We start from the raw sequence: 27,548 nt of genomic DNA, 5'->3' as shown, positions 1-27,548 counted from the left end.
GTAAGCGCTCCGCCCACTGCCGGCCCGGCCCAGTACCCCGGCTCCCCGCACGCTCTCGGGGCGCGCGGCCGCCGGGCGCGGGCCGGGCTGTGCGCGGGGCTGGCCGGCGGCGGCAAGTGTGCGCGGGGCATTCGTTACATAAACTTTTGGTGCTTTGTCGGGAGGGCAGCAAAAGTGTCTGCTTCTATTGCAGTGCCCTCGCGCTAGCACGTAGAGCGGGCTGGTTTCAGCTCCCCCCCCCCCCCCCGCCCTCCTCCCCCACGCCGCTTCTGTTGCATAATGTCTCCTGATTTCGGGAAAATTGATGTTTTGGTAGAGAGAAGCTCCGGAGACTGAGACGAGGCTGAGCCATCTCGAGTGGGAAGGGCAACGCGTTTTCCTTTCTCTTGCCTTCTGTGGGGCTGGAGGCGGAGGAGGGGAGCTGAGTAATGGGGAATAGTCTTGATTTTCTTGTTGAGAAAGGGTTGGTGGCGTGAACAGTGACGGCACTCGGAGAATGCCTACGCGGCGTTTGTTTGTGTCCGGTCTGTGTGTGCCCAGACGTTTTCCACCGTGTTTGTCGTCAGCGTGTTGTACCAGCGCTCGGGGAGGTTGTGGGTTTGTCCTTGCATACATTGCATAATCTGCCCACGGTGAAATATTGGCAAGGATTACGGTTGATCTGGGAATGTGCGCGTACGTGTGCGATGATGTGGTAATTTTAGCGCAACGTTGAGTATTTGATTGTTATTTACATCTTTAGTGCGTCCCAAATAAAAAAGATATATTTTAAAACACTCCTACAGCACATGAAAGGAAGAGTTTCTCGGGTTGAATTCTGATCTCGGATATTAATCAGGGTTCGTTCCTTAGGTATTCCGAGCTGTTATTTTTAAATCTGGAACGAGCCGTTGTGACGTTTACCTCCCCGCCTTCCCAATTTTAATGCATTCCTTACGATTACCCCCTTTCCTTACGATTACCCCCTTTCCTTACTCCTACCTTCCTAATTTGAATGCATTCCTTAGTATCAGCCCTTATTGTCGTTGCTTTTCCAGACGCGACATGACATATCACATAATAGTTTCCTGGAAATGTTGCATTATGTAACTGCCGAATTTGCTGGCAGTGAGCATAGGAAGAGGGAGCTAATTACATGATTTTATAATCTTGTTACAAAGAAAGTAGGACAATCTCAGCCTTTAAATGTCACTGTAACCGTTTTTTTAAAGAGATATATTAAACAGGAAAATAGACAACCGAGTAAGCATTGAGTTTGCTCATGCTGCCTAACGCATGTCTTTTGCCCTAAATGAAATGTGCGTTCTTCTAAATTTAGTCCTATCACATTTTAACAATTGTGGCCTCTCAGTGCTATTTCTGGTGTTTTCCAGGGCTGTGTGCAAATACAAGTTCAAGGCCATTGGCTGTAGTTGTAACTCCACGCCTTCGGAGACCTTTGATAAGATTATATTTTAGGAAGACATTTCGCCAAGCCTGGTAATTTGCTGGATTCTGACCCTCGTTTATCCTTTTAAAGGACACTTTAGGAAAGTGCTATTACTGAAATAGCAGGGGATGGCCAAATGTCATCTTCCCGTCTTGGTTTCTGTAAATAAAAGCGAATGAGGTCACAAGTATTTTTCACATAGTATTTTTTTCTCAAGACCAGATATGACTTATGGGAAAGAATACAGGTTTGTAGGTTGTATTTTTGTCTGGATAACCTAGTTATATTTATGTGAGGATAGATGAATATACTATAATGTACTCAGATTTTATGTTTCTTGGGCTCTTACTCGTGTAAGTATGTGTTAATATATATGTGTATGATGGTGTGTACATTGTCAGATTTTCCTAAGATAACATTTAAATAATTAAAGTGCACCGTTGTAGGGATTTTTGAGGGGGGGGTATTATAAAGATTCATCACTGGAACTAATTATATTACCCCAAATAATTGCATTCGCTCTCCCAGAAGCTCATACTGCTCCTGGTACCCCAGTAAGTATCAGACCCCAACCTACTTTGGAGCTGGGGTTGGCCTTTGGGGAGGCCGCGTAGCGCCACCTTCGGACTGTGACCTTCCAGTGCGACCCTCCCTCCTCCGGACATGTGGGGTCTGGGGGTGTAGGACTGGCTTGTGGGGACCTCGGGTAGGCACCGAGAGGCACCCTGGGCGGCGCTTGGAGTGGGACTGCTCGGAGGCGTGCGCTCCTGCTCTCCCCCTCCCACATTCCTTTGTTCTGGCGCTGGGGTCCTAGCTGTGCCGAGGCCCTGCTGCGCCGCCCACTAGGCGGGCGGAGGTTGGGGGGGTGGGTGGTCCCAGGGAGGCACTACCAGGCGGGGTGAGGGACAGTCCCAGGCCTGGAGTGCGGGTGTGCTAGACACTCACTCAGCTGAGGGAGGGGAGAGGAGGGGAGCAGGACAGGAAGGGAGGGGAGTAAGGAGGGGTAGGAGGCACCCGGGGCAGGCCGCAACACAGTGCAGCTCCAGGGAGAGGCCTGCCTCCTCTCCTTCTGCACGGTGAGCCTCTGAGCACCACAGACACCTTTGTTTCCGGAGGCTTCATTGTATTTAGGAGCCTAGCGCTCGGTATTCATGAAATGTGCAAAAGACCTAAGAAAATCTCCAAATGCCAACACACCACAGAAATTGAGGTGGGGGAGCGCTCCAGCTCTTGAAGTTGGTGGAAAGGAGGGCCCCAGATTGAGTGGCAAGTTAAGTCAATGTATTTTTTTAAACCTTTAGTTTATGCGTTCAAAGGCTAGAGAGAGAGAACTGAATCCCCTGAATTTAAAATAAAACAAAAATCAAAACACCCACGCAGATGCCGCGTCCTACAGTTAGAGTACAGTACTTTCATCCTGGCACAGACACGTCTGAGATTGTGCTCAGGCGCTCATTCGCAGTGAAGTCGGGGCGACCTCAGATGTTCTCTGAAAGTGCGCGGCAGTGCAGCCTGCCTTGATAAAAAGTTGGCTTTTGCGGGATCATACCCTACACCCTTCCCTTACAATTTGTCTCTTGAATTTAAGGCCACTGTCAGTAATTAGAGTACTCCTTTGGTAAAGTGTTAAGAGCACAGGCTCTGGGTTAGCAAGAGGTGGATCCAGTGGCCCCAGACTATGATCTTGGGTGCTGCTCTTATTTCCCTGGGCCTTTGGGTAAACTGAGGGAATAAAACCTGTGAAGCTGGGCAGTTGTGAGGAGCTTAGTAAATGCTTCCTGTATTATTGACCATGAACCAGATTTTAAAAAATAAAGATAATCATCTTCATTTTTCTCTGCGCATTAATAGTAAGGATTGAAGTTTGTATTAAGCCTATAATTAAAGAGCCTTCTTGAAACATTTTTTCTTCTAATAATGACTAACATTTTTCTCTCAAGCCCCTTTGCCATATGTTCAATAGTAATTAAGTTTGAAGGGAATTCTTGATAGGGTTTCAGAACCTCAAACTTCCCAAGCCACTGGGTTAATGTTTTGGGGAACTTAAAGAAACAGAGAGGTGCATTGATGGTGGCAGGAATGATGCAAAAAGTGCATAAGAGCTGGGCTTTTTCCAGTTCCTGTGACCTCTCTGTGGCCGTTTTCCGTGGCCCGGATAATCTCTACATCTAAAATTCTGCGGTCTGAGATCTTGGAGGGAGTGTGTGTAGCCCGTAAGGCTGAAATTGCTGATGTTTGACCCTTTTGATTTACACAGAAGAAAGTTTCATTTGGTTAACCCTATATTTGTGACACAGGGCAGTTCTTCACTAAGAATTGTAGAGGCTAAAAAGGCCTAGAACTAACCTTTATCACCCTTGCCTTGCTACTGCTCTTTCTTCAGAAATGAGATTAGGAACTAATACTGATTAAACACTTATCCAACAGGTGCTAGGCATTGTGTTGAGTGTTCTCTTATCAAACCCATTTTATAGATTGGGAAGTGGAGGCAGAGAGAAATTGATCAGCAGCCTGAAAACAGGATGGGGAAGGGGTCATCCCTCCTGTCTCTCTCCCTTCCCTGAGAGTGAGTACAAGTTCACTGTAATTTTTTGAAGCAATTTCCTTTTCTGTGTTAAAGGCTTATCTTTGCAAAGTGCAATTATAACATAACTGTGATGCAACAATCTGCAAGTTCAAACCCCTTTGTTAGAGCCCTTTCCCGGGTTGAGCAATGTGCCTGACTCACCAGCTGAGTGGATATTTCTAGTTGACCTTGCTGTGGTCCACAGTCAGTTCTCAGATGTGACTGTGATTGCAGCATGTTGTGGAAAAAGTGTGGTCATCTTGCCTAGCCTTTATTTTTACCCAAGCTAAAATCACACATACTTCATTATTTCCATTGTAATCCAGATGGCATCAGTGCTGTTGTTTATTTTTAATTTGTATTGAGGACTGAGAGCACACTTGGGATTGAATTCAAATATGACAGAAACAATGTAATTAAAGTTTCCTTTAATATTCATCTCTTGTTTTGGGAAGGTAGGCCTGTATTTCACAGAATTAACACATTGTTTGATATCCTGTTATTTTTCTACATTATACTTGAGTTGACTTTTATCCAAATCAGACTCATGAAAATGTCGAAATACGGTGACCTTTGATCACAGACATTACATAAGAGTTTTTCAGTTTCAGAATGAACTTATGTTACCACCACTCCCAATTATCTCTCAAATTTCTTTTCAAATAACTTTCCTGTAGTAAAAAAAGAAAAAACTGTTACTCGTATGGTTTTAATTAGAGAGCATAAGCTTGTTTTTACGATAAGAAAGTTGAGTAAAGATTTACTAGATGCCTTTCACAAGAAGTGCGGTTTCATTGGAATCAGAATGATGTGTATAAGCCTTTAAGTTATCAGAACATGGTGTCTTTTATTAATTAACTTTCCGGGGATCTTAGACTGCAATTAAGTAGCCTTCCAATAAACACTAAACATAAACATTTATAAAAAACATGTCCTGTTTGTAAGGCACATAATAAAGCAAATGACATTTGTAATCATCTGCTCACTGGGAAAGAAAGTGAAATTAAAAAGAAGCAATCAAAAAGTCAAGCTGAGGAGAATTGGAATGATTCTTCATTATAATCACAAACATTCAAGTACTTTCCCTCCCCCCACCCTGTACCCAGGCCATCTTTGCCATCATTACTTGTTGCCTGATTCCGACATTACCTGCCTCAGAATGTCCTATATAGCTGGGTTACTTTGTGATTGTTGGTGTCCCTTACGAGTTCAGCTTAGATTTGCTAGACTGATAAATTATCTTTCTGAAAGTTTCAAGAAAAAAGACACAGAGAGGGGATTGACTGTGGGCGAGAGGGGTGGGCTAGGGAGGGCAAAAGGGAAAATATTGGGACAACTGTAATAGAATTTTAAAAAATCAGTTGGCCAATAAAAAAAATCCCCATTTAAAAATGACTGCAGTTTTTTTTTTAATGCACTGCTGTTCCACCCCCCCAACCTCCAGTTCCTCTTGTCTGCCGTGAGGGTGGTTTTGTCTTGGTTTCTAAAGCCCCGCAGCTGTGTTAGCATCTGCGTGGTGCTCTGCGCAGTCTTCAGAATATTCTCCTCCTGTGCTGCGTTAGAAACACTGGCCTCTTTTTACTAGAAAAAGTCAAGTTATACGGTTTTATTTAAATTCCTTCAATTATATTACTGCTATAATAAAATGCAATTTTATCTTGATTAATTTTAAATCTAACTTTCAAGTAGTCCTTTGTGGAGGATGAAGAGCAAGAAACTTGAAATGTTTTCATTTATCATAAACTCGATCAGGTTTTGACACATTTATTTATGGATGCACCAAATAGAAAAAGTAGGTCAATTTGTTGCTTTGATCGGCTAGATTTTGGCAAAGTGTGAGAGCGTCTGTTTACGTACATGCTCCTATCTCGGTCAAACACACGTTTTCTTTCTGGCTTTAGGGTGAAAAAGTCTGTGTTACTAGAGACAGAAGTATATTATTAATGGGAGGCACTTCCTTGGCAGTCGGAGAGGTTTAACAAATTTTTTTTTTTAATTTAAAATCCTTTTATTTTTCAGACTGATGAGAAAATCCTTTCTTACAACTTCAGTGTTTTCTTTTTTCAACCCCCACTCCACCCTGATTGTCCTGGTGTATTCTTTTCCTACTTTATCTCTGCTTTTAAATACTGGCTTTCATTTTTATCCATGAAAAGAAGTAAAGCATTTTATTGAAAAAGTTATGTCATGGATTTTACCTTCAGGAAGAAAATGTAGGTTAATATTTTACTAGTATTAACAGTTTTAAAGAGTTCCATATGTGTTGAATAAATCAATTAATGAATAAAATTAACATTATTTTCTTTCACTAAAATGGCACTTATCTCCAAAACAAGCAATTGTCTGCTTACTGGAGAGAGAGTTTATAGTTTCACATAAAAGGATTTTCTGAAATAGTATCTATACAGTACCTCTGAGGGAATAAACAGCACATTTCACAGAGTAGAGAAAAAATGAGATTTTTTTATTTAATTGGGCATATGAAGTAGTATTTCATCTTTTTTGACAGAATTAAAAAATCAAAATACGTACAAGAAAAAATTTGCAATAAGACTTCTTTAATGAGAATTAATAACAAAATTTTCCCATAGTAGATTTTAATGTCTAAACTATTAGTAAGATTTCAGGTGCTTGAAACAAAATGTTTCTTTTTTTCGTGTTTTGTAAAGAGTTTGAGTTATCAACCCTTATTTCTGTGAGAGATGTGCTGGAGGTCAGGGAAGATGCAGGTCTGCCATTCATTGTAAACATGAGTAATGAGGTCACTCCTGGAGGAGAAATTTGGTCTAGAATTTATGTTGTAAAGTTTAATTCTTTTAGAGGAATTTTCTAAGCCAAATTTTATTGTTAATTAAAAACGATATTTAGGTCATCTGAGTTAAATAGACTTTAAAACTCCAGGCTTAAGAAAGAGAATTCCTGCCTGTAGAAATAGTGTCATGTACTATGAAAAAGGCATTAATTAGCGATAGCACATCCATATTAGATATGGGGAAAAAATGCCCATTAGGAAGTGATGACACCTGCTCTTAAATTTATCTTTTTATTTGTACTTTTAAGAAGCAGCCCTATTACCTAATTCTGAATACACCAACGTCATAGAATTGGCATTTAATGGCAATTACTCACCAAAAACATAAGTAGTGACTAATATAGCACAGTGTTAGTGGTGATCTGAATACATGAGGCAGAGATGAAGTGGCTGTTACATTAATCATAAGGCAAAACATTGGAATTTGAAATAACGTCATTTGTTGAACATAAATACTTATGCTTTTAGAAGGCATTGTAACCTGCCTTTGTGTTCGCCTCAATTTGAGTTCATTGCTGAGAGACATACATACATAGAGTCTAGGGCCCATCTCTGGCCCAGACGTAGTCTTAGCTGTGTTTTAGCTCCCCACTCCACCCCCATGTTGAAAAACGAATGCATCTTTCGTATTATTAAAAAGTACAGGTGACAATGTCCGTAGCTGTGATTTTTTCCCTCTATTTATTTTAGCATAAAGAAGATTGCCAAGAGACTAAAATTTTAGCCTAGATAGAAACATTTAGCATATTTTCTCAACTCTGTGGAAACTAGAGAAAAGGTTCAGGTGGTACCTTTGTTGTCTTAAAGAAGCTCTGGCAGCATCTAGCATTGCCTTACTGTCCCCAGAATAACTTAGTAATTGGGTATATATGAGTCAGAAATGAGAGTAACGCAGAAAAGGAGCTGTATGTGAATGAGCTGCACTGCAGGACTACACACCAGAGCAGCCCCCTGCCAGTGTAGGAGGAGTACTGTTAGAGGAATTGGATTGGGGCCAGACCTGGACTGGAGTCTTTTTTTCTGACACTTAACTAGCTTTGTGACACTGGACAAGTCTCTTAACTTCTTGGAGCCTTAGTTTCCTCATCTGAAAATGGTTATTGTGAGGGTACTGAAGTAATCACAGTGCCTGTTGCCTAGTTAGTATTCAGTAATGGAACCTGTTTTGGTTGCTTTTGTTTTTATCACCATACCAAGAAAAAAGCAGCGCAGCTACAAACAATGCGATAAGTGTACCAGGCCCCCTTGTTGGCATCACTCCGCACACAGCCTTGCTTCCCGCTATATTCTCAAGTCTGTCTCCCACCTAAGACTAGGAGTCCCTTGGCTCTTGGAAGTTCGGTTTCTCCCTCTGCCTGTATGTGGCCCCAGGCGGGCTCAGTGAACAGTAGCTGCTCCTTATGTGTTGAATAAATCACTTAATGGATAAGAGAAGCTGTCTGTTCATAAGCAAAACATTGTTTTAGAATTTACAAAATAATATTCAGAAGAAAGTATCGGAATAGTTTTTTGGTTACAAAACTCTCTTATATAAAAGGCAGATGAGTGACTGTTAGTCAGATGTTGAGCAGCTAATGTTTGGTTTGTTGCTAGGATACACCTGTATTAATCTGGGCCTTGAAGTACAGTAGGTCCTCCAATAACATTTTATTCCACGCCATTATGTTCTAACGTTGATGAAATGCTGTGGAAACTTAGCTCTTGTTTAAATCATTAGCCTATGGTAAAATTGGTTTCATTATCCATTGTTTTACATAAAGTTACAGACCCTATCTCGGACATTAAGTGAGGAATTACCTGTTGGGCATACAAAACAAACGTGTAGGAAGATACACAGTGTATAGAATCAGCAACTCTGTCTGCATTATCTCACACTGCTTATAAACTTTTTCCAAAACTGCAAGATTATTTGGTAAATAATGCTATAGAAAATATCCTAAGATCGTATGTGACGTCAGTGGAGTCACAAGGCAATTAATTTGTGCAGATGAGGGAAGAATCCCAGATCGTAGTACATGTAGTAAAACGCAGATAGGTTTGCTGCAGGTATGAATTTACCAACAAATCTGCGGAGATGGCAAAGTGAACATACAGTACTTAGGCACTTAGAAGAAAGGGGTTAAAAGATTTTAAGGCAAGTTCGGTATATTCGGTAAATGGAAGTAGGATTGTTTTCTCTATGCCTTGGCCAGGACTCTAGAGGGACTATTAACTGAACAGGGCATACAGATCCTTACCAAGAGGAGAGAAACCATTCCATGTAGAGGGAAAATGAGCTTTTGTGTCAGAAGACAAACCCTGAGTAGAAATATAAGAAGTAGTGCTATTTTACTAAAGTGGTAACTAGAAGATTCCCATTCTATACCATCACTGCTTGCTATGGCCAACTCCTTGCCTTCATTTCCCACCACAGTTAGCTTATCAAAAACAAACAGAAACTTTGTATTTATCCCAAATTTCACTAACTTGCAACTTACTGTTTTTTTGCTGGTTCAGTTTGATAGACAAACATGTGGCATTAAACCTTATTCTTTATGATCCTAAAACTATTACATCATTCCCTCTACAACTTCTGGAAGAGACACAAGAAGGTGACAGGCTTTTCTGGGTGATAAAATTAAACTCCTTTTCATTAGTCATTGTAAAGCTATGCACGAGAAAGGAGTGGCATTGAACAAAACATGACACCCTTTCAATGTGTCCGGATAGATGTGCCACACACAGTGTGAATGATTGTTGTCTCATCACAGATTCTCTATGAAAGTACTGCCTTATGGAAAATTAGGTGGAGAAGCCCTGTCTGGAAACACAGATCCGAAAACCACCACAAACAGATTGTGATTGGAACCTAATATATGGGTTTATTATCTCATGGCAAGTCAGATTCAGATTATGAATCTTTCATCAGTGTAAGGGGAAGCTAATTGATGGTTCTATTTTTCAGTTCTTATATTTGTTTGAAACTAATTAGTAAAGTGGAAAGAAATTCTTTCTATAACCACATTTACTCAGTTCAAAATAATTTTAAGTTTCAAGAATCTCACTGTACTTAAAAGAAAAAAAACCTTTGAATAGTCACTTTTTATTTTACTCCAAAGCTACCGTATAAATCAAATCTATTTTACAGAATTTTCAGGACCAAAAAAAATACTTTGGTGCTTCATTCTTAAGTGAATGTTTGATAAATCAATTTGAAGGAACCAGAAAAAAGAATGTTTCTAAACTCATAGCACAGAAGCATCAGAAGAGATGGCTTTATTGAGAAGAGTCCTTCACAGTTAGGTGTGCTGAGTCCCCTGGGGGGATGAGGTGGACATAAGCCCATCAGGTAGTCGGGGGTGTGAGGGACAGGTTTGTGTCCATATAAGTCAGATTAAAACAACTACCTTGATTATTTGTGTGATTTTTTATTTTGGTTTTAGGGGAAATAAAAATATAGGTTAATTTATATCTTACTACATTTAACTGTAGAATTCATTTACTGATAATAAAGGAGTTTACTTGGAAAAGTTCCTCTTAAGAGGTTAGCATGTTTGCTTCGCAATGACATAAATGTTATCTCAAATATTTTTTTAGAAGCACCACAATATACAGTTACTGTTTTAGAACTTACCAACCAAGGCAATTTGCCATTCCCTTCCTGTACAGCGCCATGACCATATTCCTTGTCCTCCCCTGTTTCTCCTCCTGAAACAGCCTTCCTCTGTTTTTCCCCAGGGCAGATGGTGCTGGTTGTTCTCTCACTCTCCTGGACCACGTATTAATTACTCTGCCCATGGGTCTCAGTAAAGATTTGCCCTTTATAACTTCACAGTCTTGGGCACTTACTTCATTTTTAAGATCACAAACTCTTTCAAGGAAAGCTGTGTCTTGTTCAGACCTGTATCTCCTAAATGCTCAGCATAGTTCCTGTACCTAGTTGGTAAATATTTACCAATGGATAACTATTTCTTTTTATGTATCGCAGGTTACCTAAAAGACCCCTACTCCATTCAGTGGGAGCAGCTGGAGAGATTTATCCTGGACAGAACAAAAGGAAGACTATTGATGGATTTTAAAACCACAGTTTGAAAGCATTTGAGAATTCTGAGAAGATAGTTTTTCTCCTGCTCTGCACAGATAGGTCAAGGCTGTTTTCTGATGCAGCTGAGGAAAATGCAGACCATCAAGAAGGAGCAGGCATCTCTTGATCCTGGTAGCAGTGCTGACAAGGCGATGGTGCTGAATTCCACTTTCACCGAAGTCTCAGAAGACTTGACAGCAGGAGAAGAGCTTCTTCTAAGTGAAGGAAGTGTGGGGAAAAACAAATCTTCAGCATGCCGGAGGAAACGGGAATTCATCCCTGATGAAAAGAAAGATGCCATGTATTGGGAAAAAAGGCGGAAAAATAACGAAGCTGCCAAGAGATCACGAGAGAAGCGTCGACTGAATGACCTGGTTTTAGAGAACAAACTAATTGCACTGGGAGAAGAAAATGCCACTTTAAAAGCTGAACTCCTTTCCTTAAAACTAAAGTTTGGTTTAATTAGCTCTACAGTATATGCTCAAGAGATCCAGAAACTCAGTAATTCTACAGCAGTATACTTCCAAGACTACCAGACCTCCAAATCCAACGTGAGTCCCTTTGTGGATGAGCACGAGCCCTCAGTGGTGGCGAGCAGCTGCATTTCCGTCATTAAGCACTCTCCACAGAGCTCTCTGTCTGATGTGTCAGAAGTCTCCTCGCTAGAACATTCTCAGGAGGGCCCTGCACAGAGTGGCTGCCAGAGCCCTGACAGCAAGTTCCAAGTCATCAAGCAGGAGCCAGTGGAACTGGAGAACTATGCAAGAGAGCCGAGAGATGACCAAGGCACCTACCGAGCGTCTGTGTACCAGAACTATGTGGGAAATTCTTTTCCTGGCTACTCACACTCCCCCCCTCTACTCCAGGTCAGCCGGTCCTCCAGTAACTCTCCCAGAACGTCGGAAACTGACGATGGTGCAGTGGGAAAGTCTTCGGATGGAGAAGATGAGCAGCAGGTTCCCAAGGGCCCAATCCACTCTCCTGTTGAACTTCAGCATGGACATGCCACGGTGGTTAAAGTTCCAGAAGTGAATTCCTCTGCTTTGCCACACAAGCTCCGGATTAAAGCCAGAGCCATGCAGATAAAAGTAGAGGCATTTGATAATGAATTTGATGCCACACAAAAACTTTCCTCGCCTGCTGATGTGACATCTAAGAGACAATTTGAACTTGAGAAGCATAGTTCCCCAAATATGGTACATTCTTCTCTCACTCCTTTTTCAGTGCAAGTGACTAACATCCAAGATTGGTCTCTCAGATCAGAGCACTGGCATCAAAAAGAATTTAGTGGCAAAACTCAAAATAGTTTCAAAACTGGAGTTGTTGAAATGAAAGACAATGGCTACAAAGTTTCTGACCCAGAGAATTTGTTTTTGAAGCAGGGGATAGCAAACTTAACTGCAGAGATGGTCTCACTTAAGAGACTTATAGCCACACACCAAATCTCTGCTTCAGACTCTGGGTAAATTACTACTGAACAAGCTCTGGACATTGAGAGGTGTCATTTGCAGTAGAGGCGTACATTTGTATGAGGCTGAACTTTCACTGGACCTGCGATGTCATTTCACTGTAATGTTCACATGTTCTCTGTCAGGTGTCTTCTTGTGCACAAAGTATTATGAAGATTAGATTGTGTTATCACGCTGCCTTGTGTATAGTCAAATAGTCCATGCAAAGGCTGTATATATTGAACATTATTTTTGTTGTTCTATTATAAAGTGTGTAAGTTACCTGTTTCAATAAAGGGTTGGTGACCAGCACAGAATTTCTGCTCCACTGCACTTGATTTTAGGGTAAAGAAAAAGCAATTTAGATATTGAGGTATTCTACATTTTACTTATTGAGGGGAGTTTTCACCCCTGAAAAAGGGAAAACTGAAGTGAAAGTTCAGCAAATAATTTGTTTTTCTCCTAATTTGGCCCAGGCTATAATTTTGCAAACCTTCCAAAGAGGGGAGTGGAGGGGACAATGAATCTTCTCGCATCTGAGACTACTTGGCTAATTTACTCCCCGTTATCTGTTTTTCTTGAAAATTAAATTTTCTCTATAACTTTTTTTTTAATAGAAAAATCTGAGTTTGGCATCAGCCTGTGTTTAGTCACCTCTGTTTACATATGACACATGGGTGTTAATAGTTGAGTAACTGACCCACTTTATTAATTAGAGGTCTTTTTTTAAATAGCGAATAAAGACTGAGAATGAAGTCATTTTGAAAATATTACTGTAAATCTTAACAGTTGTAGAGCATAACCATTTAGGGAATTAACCTAATGAAATTGTTTTTATTTAGTTTCCCAAATCTCAAAGAATACATCAGTTACCACATTCCAGCATACATGGTCTGAGTATATATAATGACTTGTGTTTTTTTGTTTTTTATGATTTGTTAGTGCTGCATATAAATAATAGCTCTATTTTGGAACTCTTTATAATATACAAGTCCAGAAGAAAGCTTCATTCTAAGTAAATGGATGATAAAGCCATTATGGTAATTTGTCAAGGATCCTCCACCAATCCCTCAAGTGCTGACAAACACAGACTGTATTTCTCTTCAGAGGCATCTGGCTTCTGTGTGTGGTAGGGCGTGTGGGTGCTGTTGGTCACGTGTAGCTTTGTTCATAGCTACTCCCCTCACAACTGTTTCTTTCCACACTGACCTCTTTTCTATTCTAGAAGCAGATGAAGGGACTTGAGGTGTCATAGAACATGTGTAGAGTGACTTACCTGTATCTCATGGTGGCCCCTAAGAAGAGCCCACCTGTAAAGTTTCATTTTAGGGATCTACAGACTGCTTGATTTGAGTAAAACTCTGATTTTTGTTATGTTAAACTTCCTGCACTTTCATATTTTAAAAAAGTGGTCCTTTGAATTACAGGTAGTGCCAGTTACACACATAGCCATCCACTTTGTTCATTTGGCCACAATGACCAGCGGTCTCCCTGAAATCTCCTAGCTCTTAGAGAAATGTGTTGCTGATCTTGGCCTTGGCCTTCTCTCTTCAGTATTTTACTAGTGACTGGGTGAGGCCCAGAGGCAAATCCATTTTATTTGCCAGTGTTACAGGAGGGCTAAAGTATTGGCTGTCAGTCAGAATCCAAAAGCATTTGACAGCCTAGAACGGATGGAATGGCTCCAACGACATGGATCATAATAGGGACACGATGTCAAGTTAGGTTCCCATGTTAAACAAAGATTTTTAAAGGATGTACAAGTTCACCACTGGGGAAGAAATAAATAAATAAAATAACTATACACGTGGAGGGGAAAAAGCTTCAGTTCCCTGCAGCTTACCATGAGTCAGTTCCCAGTGGAGTGTTGGTTATGGCAACACATTATCCAAGCACAAAGACAACTGTCTTGCTGCACCGGGAGCACCCAGGCCAAGAGGCACAGCAGTGAGTGTTTAGAGGCAGCCAGCAGAGATGGGAAGTTTCATAGCTGTGAATGGGAGAACATACTGAGAAAACGCGAACCCTGGCTGGTGTGGCTCAGTGGATTGAGTGCCGGCCTGTGAACCAAAGGGTCACCGGTTCAATTCCCAGTCAGGGCACATGCCTGGGTTTCAGGCCAGGTCCCCAGTAGGGGGCGTGTGACAGGCAGCCACACATTGATTGTGTCCCTGTCTTTCTCCCCCTCTCTCCAAAAATAAGTATATAAAATCTTAAAAAAAAAAACTTGATAAATTGCCCCCAAAAGGGATGACCCTTCTCTGGGGTACTGCAAGAAAGAATAAGAACAAGTGGACAACAGCAGGAGACACAGATCATGACTTATTGCAGGAAGAACTGCAGGGTTTGGAGGGGTGTAGAGTCCAGCAGCCTACTGGGGCGCCTTCCACATTAACTGCTAATACTGGCTATTGAAGTGAATGCGTCACACCCGGATGCCTTCTTCCTTAGTCATTTTTCCTTATGATTTCAAGGATCTAAAAGATATCATTGGGATGATGTTCAAAATGTTACTCCTTAAAAATAAAAGCATGCATAAACTAGCAATTCCCCCACATTAGGAACCAGAGAAATAGATTACACTATAATACTTCTGTTTCATGATGTGAACTGAGGAATGATGCTGCCTCTCCCTTCCACTCACAGAGTTCTAAAACAATATAAAATGTGTTTAAAGCCAAATCTGTAACTACTCAAATGTAAGAAACGGAAGCCTCAGAATACCAGAAATCTTAAGAATTCCCAGAAAGGTGACTGTCAGGTGGGCCTTGATAGGGAAGAAGTCACAGCCGGTAAACAGATGCCTCCAAGGGCCAACCCCCACTGGACACGAGAAAGGGGATCCAGATAGTCAGGAGTGGGAGCAGGGAGGGTGGTGTGTGGATTCACAGAGGCAGGGCCTTGCCCCTCAGCCCACAGTCCCATGTAGAATGCAAGGCACGACCTCCCCAGGGGCCCCAACCAGCAGCACATCCTTCCTGTGTTCAACAGTATCTCATTGTTAATATTATTTGATTACTATGCCTATTCTTTAAGGAAGAACATTGAGACTAAGGGGTTAACTCACCAAAACACTCACAGCAGCCAGAACCCAGGCCACAAGGGAGTAGGAAAAAGCAGGCCAGCAGCAAAGTGCCCCTGACACTGTAGTCCTTCTCATGATATAACAGGGAAATGAGTGTGGCAAGTCCACAGGAGAGAAGGGGGAGTCTAAGGAAATGTCTGTGGCTCTTCTCTGCTAGTAGAACTTATGAGCATCTACTTTTCTATTGCCTAATAGTTGCATAACAACTCAATTTTTTATCTTCAAGAAACAAATACTCCCAAATGAAAATAGCTGCATCTGTGTAGATATATCCCTGTTCACATGAGGGTTCATACACGTTACCTCTACTGAAGTCCAATCCCTCATAAATGGGTCCCAGCAAACTGAGAGCTGTTCAACTCATTTTTGAAAACCAGACATTATCCTTCAAAAATGAGAATCACTGGTGGCAGCCACTTGATATTTAGGGGGCTTTTTGAGGGTTTGAGGGCAGGGATTGGGGCTTGTTTAGGGAGAACGATTGAAATTTTTTGCACAGTGGACCACAAACTGCATGCACCAGAAAACTTTAAATGAGAAAAACTTGCCAAGAATAAAATTGTAGGATACTCCAGATAGCAGCAAGGATTGCGAAATAAAAGGAAATTCAGAATTATGAACTGCATTCTAATTAGAAACATGAACTAGGGTGTCTTCATGGAAGGTGACGTAAAATCGGGCAGGTTTAAAGACTGGCAATATTTTTCACAGAGCCAGCTGAGACTGATTCTGATGGACATAAGGAGGCAAGTGAGTCAAAATCTAATGAAGATAAGAGGGGGCAGCCTTGGCAAAGGAGAACAAGTAACAGTAGGAAGTGACAAAGAGCATGCTTACACAGCCAGAAGGACCTCCTGCTATTGCTGCTGGGTCATCACACAAGGGACTGTCCCGGAGTGATTGTGGTGCTGAGTATGATGATAATGCATGGCGGACTAGTAGAGGACTTCATAAAATAAAGTAAATAAGCAAAGTAACCCAGGCAGGTGTAACTGCCATTTTTTGATACCCCAATTTTGTCAGTGTTATCCACTTGAGAAGGAGAAGGTTACTTTGGGGAATGTGCTTGAACAAAATCCAAGGTGCTGCAGGTCAAGAACAGACCCTTTTGAAAGCACACATGTGGATTCCAAGGATAGGAAGGGGGGGTAGGAGGCAGGAAGTCATCCAGCCACAATATATAGCGATTTCACAGAAGGGAGATGAGGAACAGGAGAAACCTCAGAATGAAACCACCCTTGAAGTAGGCAGATATTTCACTGTAACAAGAATGTAAAAAAGTTATTCTAACAGCTGTGCCAGATTTCCCATGAGAGAGGGAACTTCCTTTTTGAGAAAGTAACTTTGGTGCACTACTTAGCTCATAGGAAAACACTAAAAAATGATGTCAGCAGATCCTGGGCATTGAGAAGGCGAGAGGTAGCTTTGCTGACAAAATGAGAGGCAATGGGGTCCTGCTTTGTGCTTCTCAGGGGATGGGAGCTTGGGGGGTACTTTCAACAGGAAGGGAGAGAAAAGAGAAGGGAAGGAGGGGGAGAGGAGGAGACACTGGAATATGAGCAAATATGAGGAATATGAGCAAAAACATTTCTTCCATTTCCTCCTCAAATTGGTCTGTTAGTCCTACTAGACTCTCAGTGTTTTGTGTGAATGAATTTTTGTGTGTTGCAGAACTTTATATCTGAGTCAACACTCTGCTGAGAGAGGCGGCCCTTCTGGGAGCCAGTGCTAAGGTGGGGTGATGGTGAAGACTGAGGCCATGGGACCTGCAAAGCCCATAGGAGCTTTGGACCTTGACGACCATGCAGCTGAGGCCGAGGGACCACCTGCGGGATCTCAGGGCTTAGGGAGGCCTGCTAATGATCAATAAATAGGAATTGCCTGTGTGTACCCAGTTTTATGCTACCTGCTGTGGGGGAAACAGCAAAAAGAAAGTGTCTTTTTTCTTTTTGAAGAATTTTGAATTTGCTTGTGAAAAAAAGACCAAAACACTACCTAATAGTAGTATAAGCCAATAGACCTTACCAAGAGGTAGAACGTCTGGGGAACAGATGCCTGTGAAAGAAGCTCAGAAGACAGACTGCATGCAGTCACAGTGGGGACCCAACAGATATCTGTGCTAATGGAACTGGGCTGCAGAGATCGTTAGAACTTGGAGGACGAGAAGAGCAGAAAACAGGGATCTCACTGCCATCAGGGAAGCAGCGAAGGTACTCTGCATCCCTGGAGAAGTGAATTTACTTAGAGGATTGGTAAGAAAAAAAAATTCAAAAGGAATTGTAGAATGAGTTGCAAAGATCCTTGAATTCCACCTTAAAAAATGGCCCCTGAGTCACTTAGGGCAGCAGTGTGGGGCAATGCGAGCCCTCCTGTCCACAAAGAAGGGCAGAGGTCGCTGGGCTCCCTGCCACTCTGAGCTGCCCTATGCCTTGCAAGGCCAGGATTGAAAGTGACAGGTTGCCTTTATGCATCCGTGTCACAAGGTTGGAAAGGTCCCCATGTGGAACCACCAACTTTCACTCACCCTTGAAACCTGGACTCTCAGCTTCTCCATTCTGTTTGCTAGCGCTGTCCACCTGCGCACACTGAATTCCCTGGAGAAAGAGGATGGGAGAAGGCTTAGAAAAGGAACCACTGCCAGGAGAAAGAAGGAGGGAGTGGTATAGGCAAGTAGGAAGAGCCAGGAGAAGGGCAGGAGGTGCTCTAGGAAGTGACAAGGCTGGACCTACCCAGAAGAAATGGGGCAGTTGAGGGGATGGGTTCTGGAGGGAGAAGGGGGCAGCCATTGGGGCTGGAGGAGGGAGGTGGTTGCATGGGATACAGTGCAGTCTAGGAAGGTGATATCAGGAGCCATAATTTCCTCATTTTCTCAGAGCACCTAGAACTTACTCCTACACTGCCACACTACTAGCCTTTCCCACCAAGCAGTTTATACCTGAATAGCTTTAAGACAAATGTGTTCTTGAGATGAATTGCTGGACAGAAGGAAGCACTGTCACCTTCCTGTCTGCTTTTGGTGGCTCATATCGTTCTGTCCTCATGCGTCAGCAACATGGTTCAAGCCACTCTGGACCTGGGACCACTGCCACAGGCAGCCACAAGAATTTCATTTTTCCATCAGAAAGCATTAAAACCACCTGACCATGTGATAAGACAAATCAAGGTGGGAAATTCAGCTGAAAAGCTTTCTTGCTCACATACATCAGCATTTTCTGATGAGCCAGCGTTACTGAGAAAGTGGATTACAACAAACCTATTCCTGGTCTTCTACAGAGTATGATAAATGTTACAAATGATTTCTTGCCTCTTTGATTTATAGTTATTTTGTGTCATATACCAAGTGACATCTAAGATCATTTCTGTATCACTGCCGAACAAAATTGCGATAATTATTTAGATAATTCAAGTGACAATTCTGAATTTTTTGATACTGCAAATAAATGTTTTTCTAAAATGAAAATAATTGTTTATATTCTCTACTTCTCTCCTTTGAAAATGCAAATTAGGCCTAACTCTTGCAAAACACATAGAAAACTGATTTTCCCAAGTAGGAGGGATCATCTTAGCACTTCCTTTAAGTCATGCAATAAAGCAGAAATGAAGGTGTCACTCTTTGTGTTCATTGGGTTTCCAAGTAAATTAACCTCAGGCCACAGTGTTCTGCAATGCAGAAAAATGTAATAATATAATAATGGATAGAAGCAATAAACAATGGCGCAGCAGAAGGAAACAGCAATTACTAAAACCTACTACTTTCTTTTGTATCACTGCCTAACATTTTTGCCAAGTTCTCTGATGCCTAAATGCCATGAATAGAGTACCAGAAATTGAACTCTGCCTTAAAAATATGGTAATATGTACTTATGATGAAAGCATAATAAAGAGTTTTAACGGCAGGTCATTTTTTTTCTAAGTGTGCCTTTATAAGAACTCAGTGTTCTTTACGCACATTAAATTACAGCAAGCGCTACATGGAGAGCACTGGCTGCTATTCCCTTTGCACCTTCCTCCCTTCACCCCCACAACCAGTACTGGAGATTACGAAGGTGCCTCAGAGGACTTTCCTGCCTGTACCGAGGGAAATGTTCTAGCTGCAGTTGACCTTTGCAGTGAGCACGTGTGTATGTGGCTGTGTGGTGCTCTGCACTTGTGCACAGCATCAGTAACATTGTCTATATTTTGGGGGCCCCTACCCATGTCCCAACAACGGCCCTTTGCATAGCTTGTTGTGGACATGTGAGGGGACCCTACAGTACCAGGGTTCTCCAGAGAACAGAACTAGTAGGATATAAGGGTATCTGTGTCTATTTGCACACATCTACATCTTTCTGTCTATCTACCTACCTACCCCCTACCTAGAGAGGGGCACTGAGATTTATTACAAGGAGCTGCTCATGTGATCGTGAGAGCTTAGAAGTCCTGTGATCTGCTCTCTGCTATCTGGAGACCTAGGAAAGCCAAGCTGGTTGTATAACGCAGTGCAAGCCTGAAGGCCTGAGAACCAGGGGAGCTGATGGTGTAAACCTCAGTCAGAGGGCAGGAGAAGGTGAGATTAGATGCTCCAGATCAACCATTAGGCAATGAGAGAGGGAATCTCCTTCCTCCACTGTTGGATTCTATTCAGGCCCTCACCAGATTGGATGAGGCCCACCCACATTGGGGAGAGCAATACTGCTTCAAATGTGAGCCTCATGGGGAAACATCCTCACAGACACACCCAGAATCATGTTTAACCTGGGTGCCCTATGGCCAGTCAGGCTGCTACATAAAATGAACCATCATATCTGCCCAAGTTCCCAGGACTGGTAGGCGGGAGAGCCAGGATATGACTTCAGAAGCCATGTTCCACACTCCAGTGTACACTGTCTTACATTTGAACGAGCAGCTCTTTTTAAAGGCAGAAAGAAAATCAGAAAGAAAAGAGAAATCACAGTAAGTATTTTACCCCATTAGTTTAGGCCAAATTGCCACATGTCTGTGGGCTGCTGCAGGAGTCCCTCACCTCCACCCTGCTTCACCCTGTATACTGTCATGCCCACAGTTCAGCCAATCTCCCCAAGGTCCACATCGAATCACTTCACTCTCCTTTTTAAAACCTCAGTAGCTGCTTTTGTTAATAAATAATAAAGGTCTAAACTCCTTCATCTGGAATTTAAGGCCCTCAACATGTTAGATGATACCAATTTTTCCAAGCTTATCTCCTTTTACCTGTGAATTCCAAACTGTGGGTAGCATCCATGATGGATTGTTCATTAATTTAATGAAAACAAACCATACATTACATGTATAAGTGTAACTGATTCAGTGAAATCTTATATATGTTTCTATGCAGCATGTGAAATAAATCTTATGATAGGTCATGGTTAAAGCAGTGCGAGGCTCTGACTTGATAGCACTCATCCAGCCATTCTCCCTGGAGCCCTAGGGTCCCATGAAGAGGCTATAGGGGCCCATGGGGGGCAAGGAAGGGTAGTCTCCTAGTTAGTTCATCCCTTCTCTTTTTGGGTGTTGGTCTTCTGCCTGATAAAAGGATGCTGCTCCTCCCTACTCAGTGTAGATACTCTTCATCCCCCCAATCCTGGTGTCCTCCCTGCTTTGAATTTGTAGAGCACTTACCTGCTCTGGTATTAACCATATGATGTCTTGTACTATTTATCTTTTCTCCATCTGAAACAGGTGGCCACAATTAAAATAGCATTATTCAAAATAAATTCTGGTATAAGAGAATTAGAACTAAGTTTTCAGGGCAATCCTTTTACAGACTAGATAATGTCTATTGTGTACTGCCGATGTTACTGCTCTTTCAATCTAACCATTAGTTTTCATGTTGTACACCTCAGGCTAACTCAATGTTATATCTCAATTAAAAGTAAATTTTAGTTTAAAAGATAAAAAGTAGTCCTCTGAAATAGTACCACTTAAGGAAAACTTGAATAAATTAAGTTACCTGACCACACTCTAAAAATGCAAAACAAAAATGTCCTAGCACTTTAGACCAGAGATTTCCAACTTTCATTTTTTCATCCCACAATGCTAGGCTATTAAAAAAAATTGAGTACATCTATCCATCCATCCGTCCATCCAAAGAAAACAGAGGGAAATAGGGATAGAAAATGCATGTACTAAAGCCAATTAAAACATTAATATTAGTATCTTATTTTTGGACAAATGAATATAAAAACAAAATTCCAATATTCTCCCTGCATCACAGAGGATAATCTTGTAAATGCCCTGGGCATCATGACTCAAAAACCACTTGTAAGGGGTCTCAGAGATAGCTTATATACTTGATACACTAATTGGGAATTTCTTTTTAATCTTTTTAAAGGTGTATTTTAGGACCTTGGTCCAAAGCTCATAGATATTTCTGAATTTTAAAGATACACACACATCCCTCTTTATTCTCCCCCCATTTCTTTACACCAGCCTGGATTTTAGTAGGTAAGATAGTCTTATTGATATTTTCCAGTTCCGAACTATTTTTGACACCTGTACTGCATTTTAGAATTGAAGCTGGGTTTCATTCATAAGGTGCCTAAGGCTCATCTATTACAAAAGGAGCCAAAAACACAGAGGCCCGAGTTTCTTCCATTGGTCTGAGAAAGGCCACAGAGCAAGTGAGGTTTACTGAAACCAAGGGAACTACATGAAGTGGGGCTTTGGTCCATCAGGACTGTTTGACTCCAGGTACAGGATATCCCCTGCAAACACAGCCAAAGAATATAAGACGCCTTTAAAAGTTGTGAGTCCTCTGAGGGCTGGTGATCAGGCAGGCTTTTTGGAAACAATCACCTGCTAAAGTTTTTGTGGGGGATATCTCTGGATTCATCTTTTAACAACACCATCTGGTCTCTGAATTTAGAGCTTCTTTAAAATTACGACTGACCTGACATTGTTCTATTTCGTTATTTTCTGTCTTGGGTTCCAGTAGCCTTCCCAATATGTGTGAGATTCACCATCTGCTATTGCTCACTGTATCTAATGTAATAAAAATATCAATTATTTTAAAAAGTAAATTTTTAAACTCCTTATCCCCTTTTATAAATGCTTCCTAATGCATTCTTATGAAGCCATTAGGTGAATATGATATTTATTATTATATATTTGTTTTTCTATAAAATGAGAACAGCTTGTCCGTAATGGTAACAGAGCTTTAAGAATGTCTGTTTTGGAGGTAACTTCTAATAAGCCTCACATGGCACAATCTTTTCTGCATGTCCAGGACTCAACCATTGCCTGAGTCCCTTAGAAAAGAGAACAAATCTACTTGATCTACACTATTTTGAGTCATTTTATTTTTTGTCTATAGATATTCTGTTCTTGAAGTGTACAGCTTAAAAGAATTCCACAAACATCCATTTTTGTACTAAGACTGAAGTATTAAGTCAGGAAGAGACGCATGTAGTAAACTCAAAGAATGCCTTTATTGTGAATCTTTGAGGTGTTGTTGCCATTTGAATAAGTCCTGTAATGTGTCAGAGGACCAGAGAAGTTAATGTGATCTGCCACAACCCACAGGGCATATATCTGCAGAATTTTTGTTGTGTAATTGACTGTAGTAACAATTAATTTGCAAACAATTTTGCACATGAGTTTCTGGTTTAATTCTTTAAAATACAAATTCTGTCAAGTCAATCTTCTGATTTCTTCTTAAGCAGACCAAACTTTTCTACTCAACGTATGGTCTGGGCTGCAGCAGTGAGAACCTGACCTAGAAATATCTAGAAAGAACTCATGGACATGGACAACAGTGTGGTAGTTGCTAGGGGGAACTACCTATAGTCCCTATAGGGGGACTAAATGGTAATGGAAAAAAATACAATAAAGATTAAATTTAAAAAATAAGTTTCTAGAACCTCCAAATTCTCAGGTGCCACTCAGAATTATAATCCACATTCTAACAAGATCTACAGGTGAGTCACATATTCTCTTATGTGAATTCTCAAAGTTTGAGAAGTACAATCTATAGGAGTGGCTCCCCAAAACTCTGTTTTGATGTAATTAGTGAAGAATAGAGAATATGTTGAGTTTTTCATAAAGCTAAATGTATTTAATGGTTAAGCAAAACATTATGACTCTCCTACATTCTTGGTGGTGTTCCTTGTATTAAATAATGTTGAATTACAGAAGATAGTAGTTTGGTCTTTTACTTAGTAAAATAAAAATTCAATAATCTTATGTCAGCTTTCTATTAATTTTTTGTGATAAAAGAAATGCAAAAACCTGGGCACCTCTGATGTACGCATCAAAGGCCAAACTCCCTCACATGCATGGAAGGCTCTTTAGAATTGTCACCCTCCTATTCCACCCGCTACCCACCACCATCGTCCTCCTGTCCATTTTCCAACCACTAAATTCTGGTCTCCTTCTTACACAACTCTGGACTCTGTATGTGAAGTTCCTTCTGGAAATCCTGATCTCTGTTTGACAAGCTCCTTCACTTTCTTCAAGCCCAGCTCAAATTCCACCAAACCTATGAAGTCAGTCTCAGCAGTGTTTCTACAATGCTTTACTTACTATTATTATAGTGATTTTCACATTGTATAAAATATTGCTTGTTTAGGTGTCCATCAACATATCTACACTGCGTGCCCCACAAAAGCAGACACCATGTTCCCTCCATCATTTTTCCCTCAACTTCTAAGAAAGACAGATACATACACGCACTCCACATGTATTTGCTGAATGGGCTTGATATATTTGGAAATGAGTACCAAATGAGACAGTTATCATTAGATACTTCATTTGATAAATTAAAATGTTCAAGTTCAGAAGACCAAGTCTTGGTTTGTTCTTCCTTTTATGTGACTTTGGTCAAGTCACTTAATCCCTTCGTGCTCACTTTCCACATATGTAACACAAGAATACCAGCTTCACCTCACTTCGCTGAGTTATTCTGATGGTACAAAAAAAAGAATTATGGAAGAACTTTTAAAAGTTAAAAGCTGAAACATTAAACAAATGCTTAGATATGACTGCCTCATATACATCTCTCTCTATATATATATAGATATATATGAGGCAGTCATTTTCTTTCTAACATCCCTTTACAATAAAGGCATACCAAAGCTGAACTCATACAAACAGGCCTGGGGGCAAGGGGTGATGGTGGAACTGGAAGAGGCTGGTAAAAGGGTACAAACTTTCAGTTATAAGATGACTATGATCTCAGGATCTAAGGTAAAATATGGTGACTATAGGTGATAATACTCTATTGTATTGTATAAATGAAATTTGCAAGGAGAGTAGAACTTAAGGATTTGAACACACATACACACGACAGGGTAACTATGTGAGGTGATGGATGAATGTGTTAAATAACAATGATAGGAATCCTTTCACAATGTATACATATATCAAATGATTACACTGTATGCTTTAAATATATTACAAGGTTGTCAATTATACCTCGATAAGTATTAGGTGTCTATATTAGTTGGCTAAGAATTCTGTCCAAGTACCACAGACTGAGTGGCTTAAACAATAGAAATTTATTGTTTCATGGTGCTGGAGGCGGAAGTCTGAGATCAAGTTGTCAGCAGTCAGTTTCTCCTGAGGCTTCTCTCCTTTGTTATTAGATGGTTGTCTTCTCCCTCAGTCCTTACCTGGTCGTCCCTCTGTGTGTCTGTGTCCTAATTTCCTCTTCTCTAAGGACATCAGTGATATTGTATTAGGGCCACCCTAATAACCTCTGAAAAGACCCTACCTCCAAATACAGTCACATTCTGAGGTGCTGGGGGTTAGGACTTTAACATGTGCATTTTCAGGGGACACAATTCAGCCCTGAAGTGACTTATTTAACTTTGCATACGAAGTATTTGGTGGAGTTTTACTAAAGTTAAGGTACCTCCTACATGGTTTATCCACTCTGCAAATCCAGCCAGCTGCAGAGGTTTCCAGTTTTTTTCAACAGTAGGTCATTTTAGAAACGAACTATAGAAATGATCCCTGAAAGTGTAGTCTTAACAGTAGGTCATTTTAGAAATGCAGACACTGTTAAATTAACACTGGTGAGCCAAGGCATCTCATCCCTGGTAAATGGGATTTGACTCCAACAAGAATCAAATAGATAAAGAGATTGTTACAATATTATTCAAATTATAAAAATATAAAGTATTTTTATGTTTCAAATTATAAAAATATAAAATATAAAAACATAGTATAGAAGTAAAAAAAGAAAACTTTAAAGCTTCCCCCCTCAAATCTAATCCTTTTAAGATGACCAGAATTAAGTGGTTCAACATGTATTTTTCCATATTAATATGCCTACATGTAAAACCTTACACTAAAACATATGCACATATGGAGACTCCATATGGTGGTATTTTCACACCCACTTCACTTTTACCAATAACCCATCATAAAATCTCAGTTTCCTGATGTGATTTCAGTAGAATTACATTTAACAGCTCAACATTACATCTAATCAACACATTTCGATGGGGGGAGGGGCAAACAATGTGCCTTCCACTTGCTGGTAACAGCAGGAAGCCTTTCTCAGTTCCTTTCTTGTGCAGACTTTGCCAGTAGGCACCTAACTATTTACAGAACTCTTTCCCCTTCTCATTCTCACAATACAGAGGCAGGAACACAAGAGCTGTCCACTTTTCTAGACTCCTTTCCAGATAGGGGTGGAGAGTGGCCCAGTTGCCAGTAAAATGTAAGTGAAATTGGCTGTGACTTCTGAGAAAGATCTATCCTCCTGACAAAAGGAAAGGTAGGCACAAATGCTCTTCTCTGACATTAGATAGAGAGTTGCATGATGCTTCTACCAGTCCCAGAAGAAAGGCCAAGAAAACTTCAGAGATGCTCTTGTTACAGAATGGGACCCATGGGGAAGAGGCCCAGACAATATTACCAAAACAAGCCCCCTACCCCGGGGTCTTTCCATCACTGTGGGTTCTTTGCCTGTGGCTGTGTGTTAGGAACTATGGTTCTTAATGCCAGAGTTTAGTAAAAAGGAAAGGAACTATTTATTCAAAAGTTATACAGGTTTGAAGTAATGTCAGAATTTCACCATTAAAATCCCAAAGTCCCTTTGAAACACTCACAAGCATACACACATAGTCCTGCTTTCCTCCCTTTGACTTTGCCCAACCAGGCCAGTCAGGGGTACCATATCTCAGGGAAAGAAATAGATGTCTGTATCTCAGCTAGACTCCCAGTTCCTCCCAGTAATCCATGCTCAGCTGGGCAGGTCTCCCACAGTCCCCAGCACCATCAGCTGTGTCGCCGCAATCTCCAGTTCTTAATCCAAAACCACGTGGCACCTCCTCATGGCCCACCAGTGAGAGTCCTTTCTCCCCTGTCCTTCCTGCATACTCTGGCATTGTCATCTTGTATTGTCCCTCATTGTTCCTCATCCCACATGGTAGCACGCCTTTAGTTTAAATCCCAGCTGACTACAACTAACAGCACTCCCGCAGTTTCTGCCTTCCTTGGCTCCCATAGTTAGTGTGGGCAGACGTGGCCCCATGACTTGGAATGAACCATCTCCAAGCTCTCCTACAGGCGCTGTAAGGGGAGCTGCCTCCCAGTTACATCATGGGTCAAAGTCACATACATCTCCCTAGCTAGCCTGTTGTTGATATGCAAAATAACCATTTTTACATATAGATATGAAGACTAGTCTGCTGTTACTGATATACAAAACAACTCTCGGTGGCCCTGCTGCTCCTTGTCTCTATTTCCACAGCCAGACTTATAAGGGGGATATCCTATATTCCCGGACACCCCAAGTTCTTGACCCCATTACAGATCCCCCCTTTGGGGGACCCTGGCTGCACCCCATTACACTCTGACATCCAAAAGAAGAAGAGTTCCCCAGGAACTGGATGACATTGAAATTAGGAACTTTTGTTCATCTAAATGCATTATTAGGTGAATGAATTGTCAATCCAGAGACTGAGAGAGGATCTCTATCATGTATATAAACCAACAAGAGAGTCATAAGCAGAGTATATTAAAAACTCCTACAATCTGTAATAAAAGTGCAAATTTCTCCATAGAGGATGTCCAAATTACTAACAAGCATATGAAAAAGTGCCCAAGATTCTGAAGCTTGGGAAGATGTCAGTGAGATAGGTGGGAGCAGAATCCACTTCCCCTTGGCACCAGTGAAACACCTAGCTGATCTGAGGAACAG

General features: G+C 41.2%; 1 protein-coding gene and 1 pseudogene across 1 annotated transcript in view; one reads left to right on the top strand and one right to left on the bottom strand.

Annotated features, from left to right (window-relative positions):
• Window positions 1-12,635, top strand: part of NFIL3 (nuclear factor, interleukin 3 regulated) — a 13,772-nt gene extending 1,137 nt beyond the window's left edge. The window contains exon 2 of the mRNA XM_024563361.4: window positions 10,775-12,635. Coding sequence (XP_024419129.2) covers window positions 10,948-12,336 — 1,389 coding nt within the window. The 5' untranslated portion in view covers window positions 10,775-10,947 and the 3' untranslated portion in view covers window positions 12,337-12,635. The remainder of the gene's footprint in view (window positions 1-10,774) is intronic.
• Window positions 12,636-25,248: 12,613 nt separating this feature from the next.
• On the bottom strand, window positions 25,249-25,367 carry LOC112307286 (small nucleolar RNA U3; annotated as a pseudogene).
• Between the last annotated feature and the right edge of the window lie 2,181 nt (window positions 25,368-27,548).

This window comes from Desmodus rotundus, chromosome 1, assembly GCF_022682495.2.
Source record: "Desmodus rotundus isolate HL8 chromosome 1, HLdesRot8A.1, whole genome shotgun sequence".
NCBI lineage: Eukaryota > Metazoa > Chordata > Mammalia > Chiroptera > Phyllostomidae > Desmodus > Desmodus rotundus.
The sequence above is the reverse complement of the archived record's forward strand: the minus strand, read 5'-3'. Positions and strand labels throughout refer to the sequence as shown.